The sequence below is a fragment of the Neophocaena asiaeorientalis genome, unplaced genomic scaffold (assembly GCF_003031525.2).
Source record: "Neophocaena asiaeorientalis asiaeorientalis breed wild unplaced genomic scaffold, Neophocaena_asiaeorientalis_V1.1 scaffold265, whole genome shotgun sequence".
Taxonomy (NCBI): Eukaryota; Metazoa; Chordata; class Mammalia; order Artiodactyla; family Phocoenidae; genus Neophocaena; species Neophocaena asiaeorientalis.
This window is the reverse complement of record NW_020172172.1, coordinates 1,290,434-1,304,040: the sequence shown is the minus strand read 5'-3', so window position 1 is coordinate 1,304,040 and position 13,607 is coordinate 1,290,434. Positions and strand designations below refer to the sequence as shown.

General features: G+C 42.0%; 1 protein-coding gene across 6 annotated transcripts in view; it reads right to left on the bottom strand.

Annotated features, from left to right (window-relative positions):
- DLEC1 (DLEC1 cilia and flagella associated protein) overlaps window positions 1–13,607 on the bottom strand; it is a 103,656-nt gene that overhangs the window by 56,746 nt on the left and 33,303 nt on the right. For 5 of the 6 annotated variants that reach the window (XM_024756255.1, XM_024756242.1, XM_024756224.1 and 2 more), the window contains 4 exons: window positions 10,774–10,884; window positions 9,066–9,259; window positions 8,633–8,853; window positions 7,744–7,822 (listed from right to left, as the gene is read on the bottom strand). In XM_024756255.1, the coding sequence (XP_024612023.1) occupies window positions 7,744–7,822; window positions 8,633–8,853; window positions 9,066–9,259; window positions 10,774–10,884 (605 nt within the window). Of the gene's footprint in view, window positions 1–7,743; window positions 7,823–8,632; window positions 8,854–9,065; window positions 9,260–10,773; window positions 10,885–13,607 lie in introns of those variants that run through there. The other variant, XM_024756250.1, reaches the window with a different exon arrangement.

Sequence of the window (13,607 nt, the reverse complement as noted above, 5' to 3'; positions counted from 1 at the left end):
CTCCTTCCCTGAAATGTGCTAATTATGTATGATTCTCTGTGTAGTGTAAGTGGCTTCTTCCAGCCATATGTACTCAGATCTTACTCATAATCATTATGCTGTGCTTTGATTAATTTTAACATTATTTTACATATACTTCCCTATATATTTTTTTTAATTAAATTAAATTTATTTTTTATACAGCAGGTTTCCCTCTATATTTAACCATTTTGCATATTTAGCGACCTAACGAAACCATCTGTAAGCTGTCATTCACCACCTTATCGAAACCCCTTGGGAAGATCTCAGACAAGACGGCAGAGTAGGAGGACGTGAGTTTAGCCCTTCTTATGAAAACACCCAAATCACAAGTAACTGCTGAACAATCATTGACAAAAAAATGCTGGAACCTACCAAAAAAGATATCCTACATCTAAAGACAAAGAAGCCACAACAAGACGGCAGGAGGGATGCAATCATGATAAAATCAAATCCCATATCTGCCAGGTGGGTGACCCACAAACCCTTTGAGAAGTACACACACATACACACACACTCTTTTTTTTTTTTTTTGTAGTAAAATGAGGCCCCTTTCATTTGTTCTTGATTTACCTTGCATCAGGGGCAGGCAAGGCTAAGAGGTAGACCCATATTCAAGTAATTCAGTCAGTGGACCTACTATATGCCAGCACTAATAATAAAATGATAACATAAACCTAGAAATAATCCCTGCCTGTGTGGGTTTCAATCTAGTGGGGAAGATAAATAAAATTGTGCCACAGGGACTTCCCTGGTGGCACAGTGGTTAAGAATCTGCCTGCCAATGCAGGGGACAAGGGTTTGAGCCCTGGTCCCGGAAGATCCCACATGCCGTGGAGCAACTAAGCCCATGTGCCACAGCTACTGGGCCTGTGCTCTACAGCCCATGAACCACATCTACTGAGCCCACGTGCCACAACTACTGAAGCCCACATTCCTAGAGCCCGTGCTCTGCACCAAGAGAAGCCACCGTAATGAGAAGCCTGCACACCACAAGGAAGAGTAGCCCCGGCTCACCGCAACTAGAGAAAGCCCGTGCACGGCAACAAAGACCCAACACAGCCAAAAATAAATAAGTAAAAATTTACAAAAGAAAAAAAAGATTAGTAATTTGTGTTAATAAAGAAGCTTTTCAAAAAAAAATTGTGCCACAGAAGAGTAAAGACAGGAGGGGAAGATGGTCCTATGCAGCCTAAGCTCACCTCATCTACAGGCTCCACAGTGGACACTTGCAGGTCCTACAGAAATGGCTTTTGTATGTCCCTGGGCAGCCATCCCTTTGCCCCATTCCATGCCCAAACTGAAATTATTTCAGTTCCCTTTCTCTTGAGTCTTTGCCAACTTTTCCAACTGTCTTTGAAATGTGATGACCAGACACAGAAATCCCAAGCACACAAGTCCAAAAGAGAATACATAACTGTTGAGTTCAAGAAGTAAACAAAATGCTTTCTTTAACATTTAGCCTAAAAGCCTGACATCTTAGTCTGCTTTTGCTATGGGTGGATGAGAGTTCCTAAAGAATTATGGATTTGCAAGTGCTCTTTAAACTGTAAAGTACAATCCATGTGTGTGTGAAGGTATTGTTATCATTAAGAATAGCTATCTTTGCATATGGTGAGCAGAACTGGTGACTGCTAAGCTTGGTCTTGACCTGATTCCCCAGGATGGAAGGAGGCTAGCAGCAAGAGGGAAACTAGGAAAAGGAATGAGAAAAGTCTCTACATATTGCTCTTGAAGTAATCACTAGATATACTGTTAAGTGAAAAAAGCAAGGTGTGGACAGTAAGAAGGAGAAAGGGTTCAAATATATATCTACATATTTGCTTATGATTCCAAAAAGAAACAATGGAAGAACCCAAACTAATAGAAATAGTTATCTATAGAGGTAAGGAGAATTTAAGGAAGACGGGATATAAGCAGAAGTTTGAGGGAAAGTTTTTTTAAAAACAGGAAATCACAGGTAATAAATGCAGAAAGAATAACAGAATTAGAAGTCACCGTTTTATAACCCCTAATTAAAAAAAAATTCATCTAGGCAACAATCATCTAATGCTACTAAAACCATTAAATAAAACATTGATAAAAACTTTATAAAGGATGAATTAGGCTCATAAAACCTGAAGCCATTCATCACCAATAATAGGAAAACCGAGTATCACGTTCTCCTGATGGGATTCAACAAGAAATATACACCACAACCAAAGAAGTATTCTTGCCAAAAAAATTTTAAAAAACTTGAACATGAGTCTAATCAAACCTCTACATCTGACAAGTTTATAAAATATATGGAGGATAAAGGAATATGTTTAATGTCACCAAATAAAGCAATTAGCGAGAGTCAAACTGAGACAAGAAGGCAGAGTAAAAAGACTTCAGTTCAACTCCTCTCACAAAAACACCAAAATCACAACTAACTGCTGAACAACCATCAACAAAAAACCTCAAACCTACCAAAAAAGATATTCTGCACCCAAAGACAAAGAAGCCACAACAAGATGGTAGGAGGGGCAGTTTTCTGATATAATCAAATCCCATAACCACTGGGTGGGCAACCCACAAAGTGGAAAATAATTATATTGCAAAGGTTCTCCCATAGGAGTGAGAGTTCCAAGCCCCACATCAGGCTCCCCAGACTGGGCATCTGGCATCAGGAGGTGGATCCCCCAGAGCATTTGGCTTTGAAGGCCAGTGGGGCTTGAGTGCAGGAGCTCCACAGGATTGGGGGGAAAGAGACTCCACTCTTGGAGGGCACACACAAGGTTTCATGTGCACTGGGACTCAGGGCAAAGCAGTAACTCCATAGGAGCCTGGGCCAGACCCACCTGTGGGTCTTGGAGGGTCTCCTGGGGAGGTGGGGGTCAGCTGTGGCTCACTGTGGAGGCAAGGACACTGGTGGCGGATGCCCCAGGGAATACCCATCAGCGTGAGCTCTCCCAGAGGTTGCCATTTTGGCACTGAGACCAGACATCACCAAACAGCCTGCACTTCTCCAGTGCTGGGACACCTCAGGCCAAACAACCAACAGGGTGGGAACACAGGCCCACCCACCAGAAGACAGGCTGCCTAAAGACATCCTGACCCCACAGCTGCTTATAAACACAAATTTTGACACGAGCCAGCCCACCAGAAGGATATGACCCAGCTCCACCCACCAGTGGGCAGGCACCAGTCCCTCCCACCAGGAAGCCTGCACAAGCACCTGGACCAACCTCACACACCAGGGGGCAGACACCAGAGGCAAGAACTATAATCCTGCAGCCTGAGGAATGGAGGCCACAAACACAGAAAGTTAGGCAAAATGAGACGACAGAGAAGTACAGCTGTTCCACTATGAGATTAGAAATGAATGACAAGAAAAAAACTAAAAAACACAAACACATGGAGGTTAAACAATATGTTACTAAACAACCAATAGATCACTGAAGAAATCAAAGAGGAAATAAAGAACTACCTAGAGACCAATGAAAATGAAAACACAATGGTCCAAAGCCTATGGGATGCAGCAAAAGCACTTTTAAGAGAGGGAAGTTTATAGCAATACACTCTTACCTCAGGAAAGAAGAAAAATCTCAAATAAACATCCTAACATTGTGCTTAAAGCAACTAGAGAAAGAAGAACAAGCAAAACCCAAAGTTAGGGACTTCCCTAGTGGTCCAGTGGTAAAGAAACTGCCTTCCAATGCAGAGGACACGGGTGCGATCCCTGGTTGGGGAATTAAGATCCCACATGCTGCAGGGCAACTAAGCCCACACACCACAACTACAGAGCCCACATACCCTGGAGCCCACGCGCCACAACTAGACAGAGAAAACCTGCATGCCACAACTAGAAAGAAGCCTGTGCGCCGCAATGAAGATTCCACGCACTGCAATGAAAGATCCCACATGCTGCAACGAAGACCCCATGTGCCACAACTAAGACCCGACACAGCCAAAAAAAAATTAATTAAAAATTTTTAAATAAAAACCAAAGTTAATTGAAGGAAAGAAATCATAAAGATCAGAGCAGAAATAAATGAAATAGAGATGAAGAGAACAATAGAAAAGATCAATGAAACAAAAAAGTCAGTTCTTTGAAAAGATAAACAAAATTGATAAACCTTTAACCAGACTCATCAAGAAAAAAAGGGAGAGGGCTCAAATCAATAAAATTAGAAATGAACAAGGAGAAGTGACAATGGACACCACAGAAACACAAAGGATCATCAGAGACTACTACAAGCAACTATATGCCAATAAAATAGACAACCTAGAAGAAATGGACAATTTCTTAGAAAGGTACAACCTTCCAAGACTGAACCAGGAAGAAATAGAAAATATGAACAGACAAATCACAGCTACTGAAATTGAAGCTGTAGTTTAAAAACTTCCAACAAACAAAAGTCCAGGACCAGATGGCTTCACAGGAGAATTCTATCAAACATTTAAAGACTTAACACCTGTCCTTCTGAAACTCTTCCAAAAAATTGCAGAGGAAGGAATACTCCTAAACTCATTCTATGAGGCCACCATCACCCTGATACTAAAGTCAGACAAAGATACTACAAAAAAAGAAAATTACAGGCCAATATCACTGATGAACATGGATGCAAAAATTATCAACAAAATACTAGCAAACCAAATCCAACAATACATTAAAAGGATCATACATCATGATCAAGTGGGATTTATCCCAGGGATGCAAGGATTTTTCAATACCCACAAATCAGTCAGTGTGATATACCACATCAACAAATTGAAGAATAAAAACCATATCATCATCACAATAGATGCAGAAAAAGCTTCTGACAAAATTCAACACTCATTTATGATAAAGACTTTCCAGAAAGTGGGCATAGAGGGAACTCACCTCAACATAAAAAAAGCCATATGACAAATCCACAGCTAACGTTGAAAAACTGAAAGCATTTCCTCTAAGATCAGGAACAAGACAAGGAGGTCCATTCTCACCACCATTATTCAACATAGTTTTAGAAGTCCTAGCCATGGCAATCAGAGAAGAAAAAGAAATAAAAGGAATCCAAATTGGCAAAGAAGTAAAACTGTCACTGTTTGCAGATGACATGATACTATACACAGAAGAGCCTAAAGATGCTACCAGAAAACTACTACAGCTCATCAGTGAATTTGGTAAGGTTGCAGGAAACAAAATTATTACACAGAAATCTCTTGCATTGCTATACACTAACAACAAAAGATCAGAAAGAGAAATTAAGGAAACAATCCCATTTACCATCGCATCAAAAAGAATAAAATACCTAGGAATAAACCTGCCTAAGGAGGCAAAAGACCTGTACTCTGAAAACTATAGGACACTGATGAAAGAAATTGCAGATGACACAAACAGATGGAAAGATACACCATGTTCTTTGATTGGAAGAATCAATATTGTCAAAATGACTATACTACCTAAGGCAATCTACAGATTCCATGCAATCCTTATTAAATTACCAATGGCATTTTTCACAGAATTAGAACAAAAAACTTTACAATTTGTATGGAGACACAAAAGACCCTGAATAGCCAAAGCAATCCTGAAAAAGAAAAACAGATCTGGAGGAATCAGACTCCCTGACTTCAGACTATACTACAAAGCCACAGTAATCAAAACAGTTTGGTATTGGCACAAAAACATAAATATAGATCAATGAACAGGATAGAAAGCCCAGAAATAAACCCACACACCTATGGTCAATTACTCTATGACAAGGGAGGCAAGAACATACAGTGGAGAAAGGACGGTCTTTTCAATAAATGGTGCTGGGAAAAATGGACAGCTACAGGTAAAAAATGAAATTAGAACACTCTCTAACACCATACACAAAAATAAACTCAAAATGGATTAAAGACCTAAATGTAAGGCCTGATACTATAAAACTCTTAGAGGAAAACACAGGCAGGACACTCTTTGACATGAATTGCAGCAATATCTTTTTCAATCCACCTCCTAGAGTAATGGAACTAAAAACAAAAAGAAACAAGTGGGACCTAATTAAACTTAAAAGCTTCTGCACAGCAAAGGAAACCATAAACAAAACAAAAAGACAACCCACAGAATGGGAGAAAATATTTGCAAATGATGAGACCGACAAGGGACTGATCTCCAAAATATACAAACAGCTCATGCAGCTCAATATAAAAAAAAAAACAACCAAATAAAAAAATGGGCAGAAGATCTAAATAGACATTTCTCCAAAGAAGACATATAGATGGCCAAAAAGCACATGAAAAGATGTTCAACATCACTAATTATTAGAGAAATGCAAATCGAAACTACAACCAGTCAGAATGGACTTCATCAAAAACTCTATAAACAATAAATGCTGGAGAGGGTGCGGAGAAAAGGGAACCCTCCTACACTGTTGGTGGGAATGTAAATTGGTAATATCATTATGGAGAATAGTATCGAGGTTCCTTAAAACTAAACAGAACTACCATATAATCCACCAATCCTGCTGCTGGGTATATATCTGGAGAAAACCATAATTCGAAAAGATATATGCACCCTAATGTTCACTGCAGCACTATTTACAATAGCGAAGACATGAAAGCAACCTAAATGTCCATCAACAGATGAATGGATAAAGAAGATATGGTACCTATATAGAATGAAATATGACTCAGCCATAAAAAAGAATGAAAGAATGCCATTTGCAGCAACATGGATGGACCTAAAGTTTATCATACTAAGTGAAGTAAGTCAGACAGAGAAAGACAAATATCATATGGTATCACTTACAGGTGGATTCTAAAAAAACTGATACAAATGAACTTATTTACAAAACAGAAACAGACTCACAGACTTCAAAAAGAACTTAGGGTTATCAAAGGGAAAAGGTGGGAGGAGGGATAAATTAGGAGTTTGGGATATAACATATATACATTACTATATATAAAACAGATAATCAACAAGGACCTACTGTATAACACAGGGGACTCTACTCAGTATTCTGTAATAACCTATATGGGAAAAGAAACTGACAAAGAACGTATATATGTATACGTATAACTGAATCATTTTGCTGTACACCTGAAACTGACACAACACTGTAAATCAACTGTACTCTAATATAAAATAAAAATTAAATTAAAAAAAACAAAAAATAAAGCAATTAGCCAAATCCAGAATATAAGAAATTACAGTTTCTTCTACAAATAAATGGCATTTTTAAAAAGAAAAGGATGGAGCAGCAATTATAAACTAACGGAGAAATAAGAGGTACTTTAACCAAATGCAATGTTTGAATTCTGACTCAAAGAAACCAATTATAAATTGACTTTTTTAAAAAAATAAATAGCTAAAAATCAGATGTGGATGTATATTGGTTGATATTAAGGAATCACTGTTAATATTGCTGGGTATGATGATGGTTATTCTTTAATAGTCCTTATCTGTTAGAGATACTCATTAAAGTATTAACTGAAGAATGACATGCTAAGCTTTTCCTTAAAATACTCCAGTGAATGCATGTGCACACAGACACACATACATGAAGTTGTAAGGATAACAGATGAAATCAGGTTTGCAGAATGTAGGTAACTGTTGAAGCTGGGTGAAGGGCACATGAGTGTTCTTTACAGTCTTTTCCCTAGTTTTGTGTATGGCATATGTGTGTGTGTGTGTGTGTGTGTGTGTGTGTGTGTGTATGGTTTTAAAATTTCACAGCAAAGACTTTTTAAAAATAAGGAAGCAGAGTGGGATGTGTAAAGAAACCAGAGTCCTACCTCATAAACTTGTCCAATTTCATAATCCGTGAAAAATGCGATTGAGGGCTTAGCTAGAAACATTGGAGTATCAGCACAACTGTGGGAGGGCAAGAGAGGATGAGAAAGGCTGTTAGTTTCATCCATGTGACCGATTCATGGAAAACAAATACATCCAAGCCATCAAAGAGATAGGCAATGTGTCATCTGTTGGCTTTTGTTGTTATTAAGGCAGGTCACAAAAGAGTTTTACAGCAAGATCAAATCTTTGTGAAAACACATATATCTACATATTTCCTTTTCAATATGCACAGGAAAAACTCTGGAAGCTTAAACACCAATACGTTAATTGGGTTTTTAATATAGGTGCTAGTTTTCTTGGCAAATCTTTTCTGACTTTTCTTAATAAAAAGATATTTAATAAAGAAACATTAATCGTTTTAAATCCATTAAAATTATGAACCAGTGAAGCAACTCATTCCCTTCGTAAGGACAATTATTGAAATATAGCCAAAGGCACTCTCTTAAAGAAAAATAACAATTTATACTAATTATTTTTCGTTACACAGATTTTAAACATTTTTATTATCCAAGACACATGAATTTAATGTAAGGAGCACATGGCTATAGAAATGTCTCCCATTTGATCCAGACCATTCAGATATAAACAAGGGCCAACACTAATCCCTATTCCTCAAGACTCTGGCAGGTCAGAAGAGCACAACCCAGGACTCTGGGGGTGTCCAAAGGCCACGCCTGAGGGCAGCCCCAAAGCCCTGCTCTATTCGGATACTGACACCCCACCCCCAAACCTCTAGGATCCTCCAGAAGCCAAAGCAGACTCAGGACCTTCTGAGTTTTCCTCTGCAGGATCAGATTTTCTGAGAATACGAGTCAGGAAAAAACACACCTCTCTTCCAGCTCTCCATCCTGGAATTCTCCTATCAGTGCTGGCTTCTTGGGAGGAAACAGAAGAGATGTGCCTCCAAACGGAGTGTTAGGAGGGAAAAAGCGAGGGTTTTTCAGGAAGCGGTTCCGACTCTCCATCCTGGCGAGCAGAAGCCGCTCCAGCTGCCTCTGGGGCACACATAAATGGTTCATCCAGTTTTTATTCTTCGGTGAACCTGTTTTCTTTGAAACACGAGAAAAGGATAGCGTCAACGACAAGCGGGGGGGCTGTGTGTGTTGATATCTTGCCGACTTCATGATCCACAGGTGGCCAAGGACACCCTCCTCTCTATTTTGCTGTGGCTTCATCACAACGTCGTGTGCCACCAGGAGCCCCTTCCCCCTTGTCATTGCCCTGCCTCACCGTCCACACACTCACAGGCGTCAGCACTCACCTCGGCAGTTGCTCTGGATCTGAGTTTGCCCTTAAAAGATGAGTCCCATGTCAGGCTGTCCATGGTGTAGTCTGTCTCCTCTTCAGACTGAGAGGGCATCTTCCTGCAGGCAAGCTTCTTGGTCAGCTCGCTCTTTGGGACAGAACGTTTCTCACAACTAAATGTCAGTTTTGAATATCCAGGGACTAAGGCACCTGTGGCACCAGGAAAAAAAATAAGCTACTATACCAAGGTGACGAGGTGGACGCTTCCAAGATGACTTAATGAAACCACCAAAGGCACAGTTAGCTTGGTATTCTTTTTCCCCTAAATGTTCATATTTCCTACCCCAGATGTAATTGCTCTTCAGTGTATCAATTACTGCTGGAACTTACTCTGCATCCTCGAGACTTAGGACTAGAGTGTTCATACATTTGTTCGGTTGCCAAACATGGTCAAGAACATGAGTGGACCATTGTCACGCACACGCATGTACACGTACATCATATGTGAACATGCTTTTTTAAAGGTCCACATGACAAATCAAAGTTTGTGTTAGCTTTTTAATACCTATAAGATCATCTCCAAAAGGTTAAATGAGAACATTCAATATTGCTAGCAGGAATGCAATGAAACTGGTACCATCACATTTCCTAGCACAGTGCCAGGTAAATCCTCAATACACGTTAAATCCATCCTTACTGATCTACCTAAGATACTGAGTGTCCAGCCAACTTTAAAATACTAAGTGGCTTGGGACCTCCCTGGCGGTCCAGTGGTTGCGACCCCATGCTTCCACTGCAGGGGGCACGGGTTCCATCTCTGGTCGGGGAACTAAGATCCCGCATGCCACACAGTGCGGCCAAAAATGATAATCAAAATAAAAATAAAATAAAACAAAATAAAATACTAAGTGGTCGAGTACCCCATGGCACTTGGTTCTGGCCTCACTTCTCTGCATGGCCCAGGCCGTCAGTGCAACTCTTTCCTCGTCAGCACCCTCAATTCTCTGGATCCCAGTCCTTCCAACCCAAATGCCTTCTCAGCTCCGGTCCCCCAGAGATCATCAGAGTCCCACTGACCAGGGCTGCTGACAAGCTCGTCTTTGGAGCCTGGCACCGCTAGACCGCCATCCCGATGCTTGGCCGCAGGATCTACATGGTGGCTCTTCTGAAATTCTACCTTGCTGCTTAAACCCACAACACAGCCTCCCACTCCACTCATTTTCAGAAGATCTTGCCTCTACAGCACAGAAAACTGGCCCAGTATCACACACACATCCTTCTCCACCTCCCTACCCAAACTTCCCTCCACACTCAAAGTTGATCTTGGCCTGTAAGGGGTATGCAGAACCCCTAGGTCCATGTTCTGACTCCATCAGAAACTTGCTCCCTGGCTCATATGTCTTCAGACCCTCCTTGTCTTGGTTCATTCAACTCCATTTCTAAACATTTTCACATCTTGTTGTTGGGCAACGGACTAGAGAGTCAGATTCCACATTGAGGAGCTGAGACTTTTATCTTGTACATGTTAGGGAGCTAGTGAGGAAGTGGCACGCTCAGAGCTGACCCTCCCAAGAGCCACTACCAAATTCAAGAAAAGTGGAAAAAAACATCTATGAACAAGGAAATAGCAGCAAAGGTGGCTGGTGTGGTCCCACTACTACAGAACTTCCCTGGAATGGTATCAGAGGCTCGAAGAGAGCACAAAGAGAGCACAGAGGCATTACCTTTAGGTGCAGAGCAAAAGGGTACTGTATCGCTGTAGTAATCATTCGGGCAGATCAAATGATGCTTCTGTAGCAACTCGTTGTCCACACACCACCTGAAGATGGTCTTCACTACACAGACGAGAATGAGAAAAGGTGTTTCAAGGCACACTGATGTCAAAGAAACTACACCCAAACTTTCTTCATCCTCCAAGCCTAAACCACCTAACAAAATTCTTAGAACCCTGTGGTCATTTTGAGATTTAAGAAACTAACCAGCAAGTATTTAAGTTGGCCACTTAAAAGAGGCCAACCATTGGGCAAGGCTGTGTGGTGGTATTATTTGAGCTAAAATACAGTTACTTGTAGAGAGGTTTATAACAAAACAGAGTTAGGAGAAACAGGGTAGATTGATGAGTGGCCCCAATTCTTCACTCTTCTCTGTATCCATGCCCCCTGCCATGTGAGTGTTTAGTTCCTGCTACTAGGGACAGAGCCCACTTCTTCACCCTTGACTTTGGCCATGTGATGTGCTTTGACCATGAAAGGCTGGCAGGATTTTGAAAGGTGCTCACGCAGCTGAGCCTTCCCTCTTGTGCCTTTGCCATCATCCTGAGAAGAGCTCCTGCCCCTTCATCCTGGACCCCAGCAGGAGTCCACGTGGAGCAGACCTGAGCCCAACCTGCAGCAGGGAGCCAAGTTCAGCTGGACCCACAGCTGGACGCTGATCTAGCCAGCCAAGCCCAGCTAGATCAGCCAACCCCCAACCGATTGGCAGACACATGAGAGGAAATCTCATTTAATAGAGTGGGAAGTTGATATTATCTATGGTTGATGAGCCAGGAAACAGTAGAAAAGATGTGTTATTTAGAGGTTTCCGGAAGAATTAGAGCTAAAAATGGCCATTTCTGACAAGTGGACTGAAGTTGGGAGAGGTGAGGTGGAGGATTTTTCAATAGACTTTTTTAGAGCAGTGGTAGGTTTGCAGCAAAACTGAGGGGAAGGTACAGAGATTTCCCATATACCCACTTCCCCCCACCACATGCAGAGCCTCCCCCATTGTCAACGTCCCCCATGGATGGTACATTTGTTACAACTGATGATCCTACACTGACACATCATTGTCACATGAAGCCCGCAGTTTACATTAGGGTTCACTCTTGGTGTTGTGAAGTCTATGGGTTTGCACAAATGTGTAATGACATACGTAGGTGGGGGCTTTTTTATATTTCATTAGAAATGATTTGTTTTTTTTAAACCATGTACACAACTACTTTGATAAAAATTAAGGAGTAAACAGGGTGAATGGAAGACTTGAAAGTTTTCAAACTTTACTGCTTGCTCCATTAACCAACATGGTGCCTTTAAATGGCCTTTCCCTCCAGACGTTCCCTATAACCAAAGGTACAGGTGAGACAAGTGAAGAGCACATGTTTCTCCCATCAAATATGTTAATTTAAGAACTTTGAGATTTGGCCTATTACTGTAATAGTCAAGTTTCGACAAGGAAAACAGGAATTACCCTATGTATACCGTATACAAAGGGGTTAAGGGAATTCCCTGGCAGTCCAGTGGTTAGGACTCTGCGCTTTCAGTGCCGAGGACACAGGTTCAATCCCTGGTTGGGAAACTGAGATCCCACAAGTCACGTGGCACGGCCAAAAAAGGGTGGGAGGGCACTTGTTGAACGCAGAGGATTACCAAGTGGGAGAGAGGTCAGGGAATTCATCATTAACAACTTCAGCCAGCAGCACTGAAGCAGGGGGCTCTCAGGACGTGATCTGGACTCTGCTCGGAAACTCACAGCTGCTCAGTCATCTGCCTGCTACTGCTTCTGGAGAACAGAGGCCTCCCCTTCCAAAACTCACCAAGAGCCTCTCATCAGTGACCGATCCCGGAACCACAGGTAAAAGGTCCATTCTGGGAACACGTGGATCCCTGGCCCCTCCTCTGCAATACAGAGACCTCACCAGGGAGTGACAGCAATGCCAACTGACACAGTCCAGCCCAGTTCCCAAGTACTTTGGTGATGGCCTATTTGAAATATTAAAAGATAAAATAAAGCTTCCAGATAAAGGGCAAAGGCCATGCTGCAAGGAGATGTATCCTCTGTCTTCGGATACCATTACTCCCACGGTCCTCCCCCAGGGTGTGGGCAGTTCAGTGTTGTGTCTGGGGGTGGGAGTGGCAGTTTCTTATCAGGTCTTTGGGAAGTTTCTCTCCACATCAGGCCTGGTCCATGGACCAGGTGAGCCTTGGGCACCCTGAACTGGCCTTGTGACCATCTCCTTCCACCTGGGAAGGGTGGGCTTCCTACATGGACCCTGCTCCTGAGCACAGCTCTGCCAGGGGCTGGCTGCTCCATTCCTCAAAAGATAATACAGATAAGACAGCAGCAAGGCTGGGACTTCCCTGGTGGTTCAGTGGTAAAGAATCCGCCTTCCAACGTAGGGGACTCGGGTTCGATCCCTGGTCAGGGAACTAAGATCCCACATGCCATGGGGCAACTAGGCCTGCGCGCACCCCACAACTGGAGAGAAGAACTAGAGAGAAGCCCGCATGCCACAGTGAAAGATCCTGCATGCCGCAACTAAGACCCTATGCGGCCAAAAATAAAAAATAAATAAGATAGCAGCAAGGGAAGGGAACAAAAGCACAGGACGTTCTGCTGAATTCTGATCTTTCTCCCTCTGTCTGGAGAATTTACGCATGTTTTCCACCATGTGACATTTGTATCAGCAAACAGAGAAAGTCTGCTTCTGTGCCTCAAATAACAAATATTTCAGGGGAATGTCCTTACCATCAATCATCCAAGTTATAAAAGGGGTTCTTGGGTCACCTCGCCCTGCCCTGAG